The sequence below is a fragment of the Neltuma alba genome, unplaced genomic scaffold (assembly GCF_004799145.2).
Source record: "Neltuma alba isolate B1F8T4 unplaced genomic scaffold, ASM479914v2 tig00006413_pilon, whole genome shotgun sequence".
Lineage (NCBI taxonomy): Eukaryota > Viridiplantae > Streptophyta > Magnoliopsida > Fabales > Fabaceae > Neltuma > Neltuma alba.
Genome location: NW_021634454.1, coordinates 50,667 through 53,479, shown reverse-complemented (window position 1 = coordinate 53,479; position 2,813 = coordinate 50,667). Strand labels below are relative to the sequence as shown.

The following is a 2,813-nucleotide window of genomic DNA, read 5'->3' as shown; positions in this document are numbered from 1 at the left end:
AAATCTACTCAAAGTCTCAAATTCTTAAATACCTAAAATAAAAATACAAATAGAATTATCATAAATAAAACATGAAATCCATCCAAGGTTTCAAGTTTCAACTTTCAAATATATCAAAATATTAAACATATGATTACATGAACATGATATGTCCTTAATAATTTAACAAACATCTCAAATTAAAACATAAATCCAAATTAACACCACCACAAAGTCACAAACAGAATGTCACTACACAAATCACTATCAACTATCAAGTGCTCGACCATCAATATTGATAGTGTTGGAGTTAGAGGCATGATTTGAAGACATGAAATTATTTGGTTGAGCTTGAGAACCATCATCTTTTTGCTCAGTTGGCTCTACCACACATAAAATTCAAAAGACAAAGTGAAAAATACATTATATTATGATAATTATAAATAATGAAAATGAGATAAAGAAACAAAGAAATAAACATAATTCTATTACCTTCATCAGAATCATCACATGGAAAACCAAGCATCCAATTACGGGTACAAATAATGGCTTGCACATTTTGTGGAAGAAGACAACTTCTATACTTTGTGAGAACTCGTGAACCAATACTGAAAGCTGATTCACTAGCCACTGTGGTGATTGGAATGCTCAAAATATCACATGCCATCTTTGATAGACAGGGAAAGCAAGCTGCATTAGTCCTCCAATAATCCAAAACATCCATCTTCAAAAACAGATTTGGATCCATTGTTGCTTCTTCTAAATAAAAGTCAAGTTTAGACTTTTCCATTGATGCAATGTCCTTGCTGTTGCATTTGAGATAATCCTACAAAATAAAAAGTGTCAATAAAAAATCTAAAATAATATTATGACAAATAAAAATGAAAGAATATCAAACTTACCCCAAAAGCCATAGTGTTTAAACAGCCATGTCTCATAATACCACCTTTAGATGGATAAGAAGGAGGTCGATTTGATGTTCTTGGCAATATAATGTTCATGTCACTAGCATTAGAAGAACATGAATCATTATTTGGAGCAACAATAGGACTAGGAGTTGACGATGATGATCCAACCACATCCATGATTTTATATTCATTGAAAACTAAGTACATCTTCTTCCTAATATGTTCAATCTTCTCAGTATGATTCACAGGATCAAGTTGTGCATAAGAAAACCTTATTATATCAAACTTCATCCGTGGATCAAGAATGATTGCAATTGCAAGAATGACACTATAATCACTCCAATATTTGTCAAACTTTTCAAGCATACTTGCAGCGATATTTTGGATCACAACATCATCATGATCTAGAAATTCTTTCAGTAGTAACTTAATTTTTGATATCTGCACAAAATACAAGTTTGAAGTTGGATATGATGTGCCAGAAATCAACTCCGTTATCCTTGCAAATGGAGCCAAGAATTCACAAATCATCTCTGCCCTAGACTACTCATCAATTGTCAAAGAATGGTGATAATTTGTATCATTGAAAGCCAAAGTAGCAAAAGCACGATGATAGTAAAGTGCACTTTCAAGCATTGAATGAGTTGAATTCCATCTAGTAGGAACATCCAACCTTAAACCCATAGAACACTTAACACCAACCTGCTCAATGCACTTCTTGAAATTGATTGCCCTCACCTCTTATGCCTTTACATATCTAATGCTATTCCTAATCTTTTAGATAGCACTACTTGCTACTTTCAATCCCTCTTGAACTATGAGATTTAAAATATGGGCACAACATCTCACATGAAAAAACTCACCATTACATATCAGGCTATTACTCAAATTCATCCTCTCTTTCAAAATGTTTTTCATACTGTCATTTGCTGAAGCACTATCAACAATAATAGAAAACACTTTCTTCTCAATCCGCTAATCTACTAATAGTTCATACACCTTTTTAGCCAATTCAACTCCAGTGTGTGGTGGTTCCAAGTGTGTGAATGCAAGTATTTTGCTATTGAGATTCCATTTCTCATCAACAAAGTGAGCAATCAAGCAAAGATATCCCTCAGTAGTTATTGAAGTCCAACAATCAGTGGTTAAACATACTCTACTTTGACTTTTTACAATTGTCATTTTTAAAATTTCCTTTTGCTTAAGATACAGATTCCAAACATCAACCACAACAGTTTTTCTAGTAAAATACCTAGCCTCAGGATTCAAAAATTGATGTGTTTCCCTAACTACTTGTATTCATAATAGGAATATGGCAAATCATTCACAATGATAGACTTAGCAAGCAATTCCTGGAATTTGTTATTATCAAGATGTCTAGCTCTCATTTTCCTAACTTGGTCTAACATCATACTACCAATGTCATGGTATTTAGGGACTAAATGACATGAATCCACATGATGCCAAAGGATGGAAGTGCCATAATTCTTACCCCCAACAATAAAAGCCTTTCCACAGCCTTTACATGTAGCCTTTTCTTGCCCATCTACTTTGCCAATTTTAGTAAAATACCTCCACACTTCAGATGTACATTTTTTTTTAGCTTTCTTTCCAATTCCATTGTCATGCACAGAAGAGTTAGCTTCAGACCTTTTGTCTCCATCAACAACAACATTGGTCATCAGGCACAGGCACACTAGGACTAGCAGATGACATCTTATATACAAAACCAATAGTCCAATACATTATACAACCACCAGCAACAACAAGTTCAATACGTTATACAGCCAATATTCAATGTATTTCACATTTGAGATTTCACAACAATAAATAATATATCAATTTACCAAAAATCCAAAGTGAACCGTGACCGTGAAGAAGAGACAAAATTAGAACAAGTTCGTATTTCATATTTAGACTCCAACA

At 33.3% G+C, this 2,813-nt stretch overlaps 1 protein-coding gene across 1 annotated transcript; it reads right to left on the bottom strand.

The window, feature by feature from the left end:
• Positions 1–246: 246 nt before the first annotated feature.
• LOC114750284 (zinc finger BED domain-containing protein RICESLEEPER 2-like) lies at positions 247–1,418 on the bottom strand. Its single transcript, XM_028938856.1, has 3 exons — positions 882–1,418; positions 472–805; positions 247–362 (listed from the first exon to the last, which is right to left on the bottom strand). The coding sequence occupies exons 1-3, from the start codon at positions 1,416–1,418 to the stop codon at positions 247–249; spliced, it is 987 nt and encodes a 328-aa protein (XP_028794689.1).
• Positions 1,419–2,813: the final 1,395 nt, after the last annotated feature.

Excerpts from the sequence above, each read along its gene's own strand:
- LOC114750284 (XM_028938856.1), bottom strand. The coding sequence starts at position 1,418 with ATGATTTGTGAATTCTTGGCTCCATTTGCAAGGATAACGGAGTTGATT. Across the intron at positions 806-881 it reads TAAACACTATGGCTTTTGGG|GATTATCTCAAATGCAACAG; the intron begins GTAAGTTTGATA and ends TTTATTTTGTAG. Across the intron at positions 363-471 it reads ATGTGATGATTCTGATGAAG|AGCCAACTGAGCAAAAAGAT; the intron begins GTAATAGAATTA and ends TATGTGTGGTAG.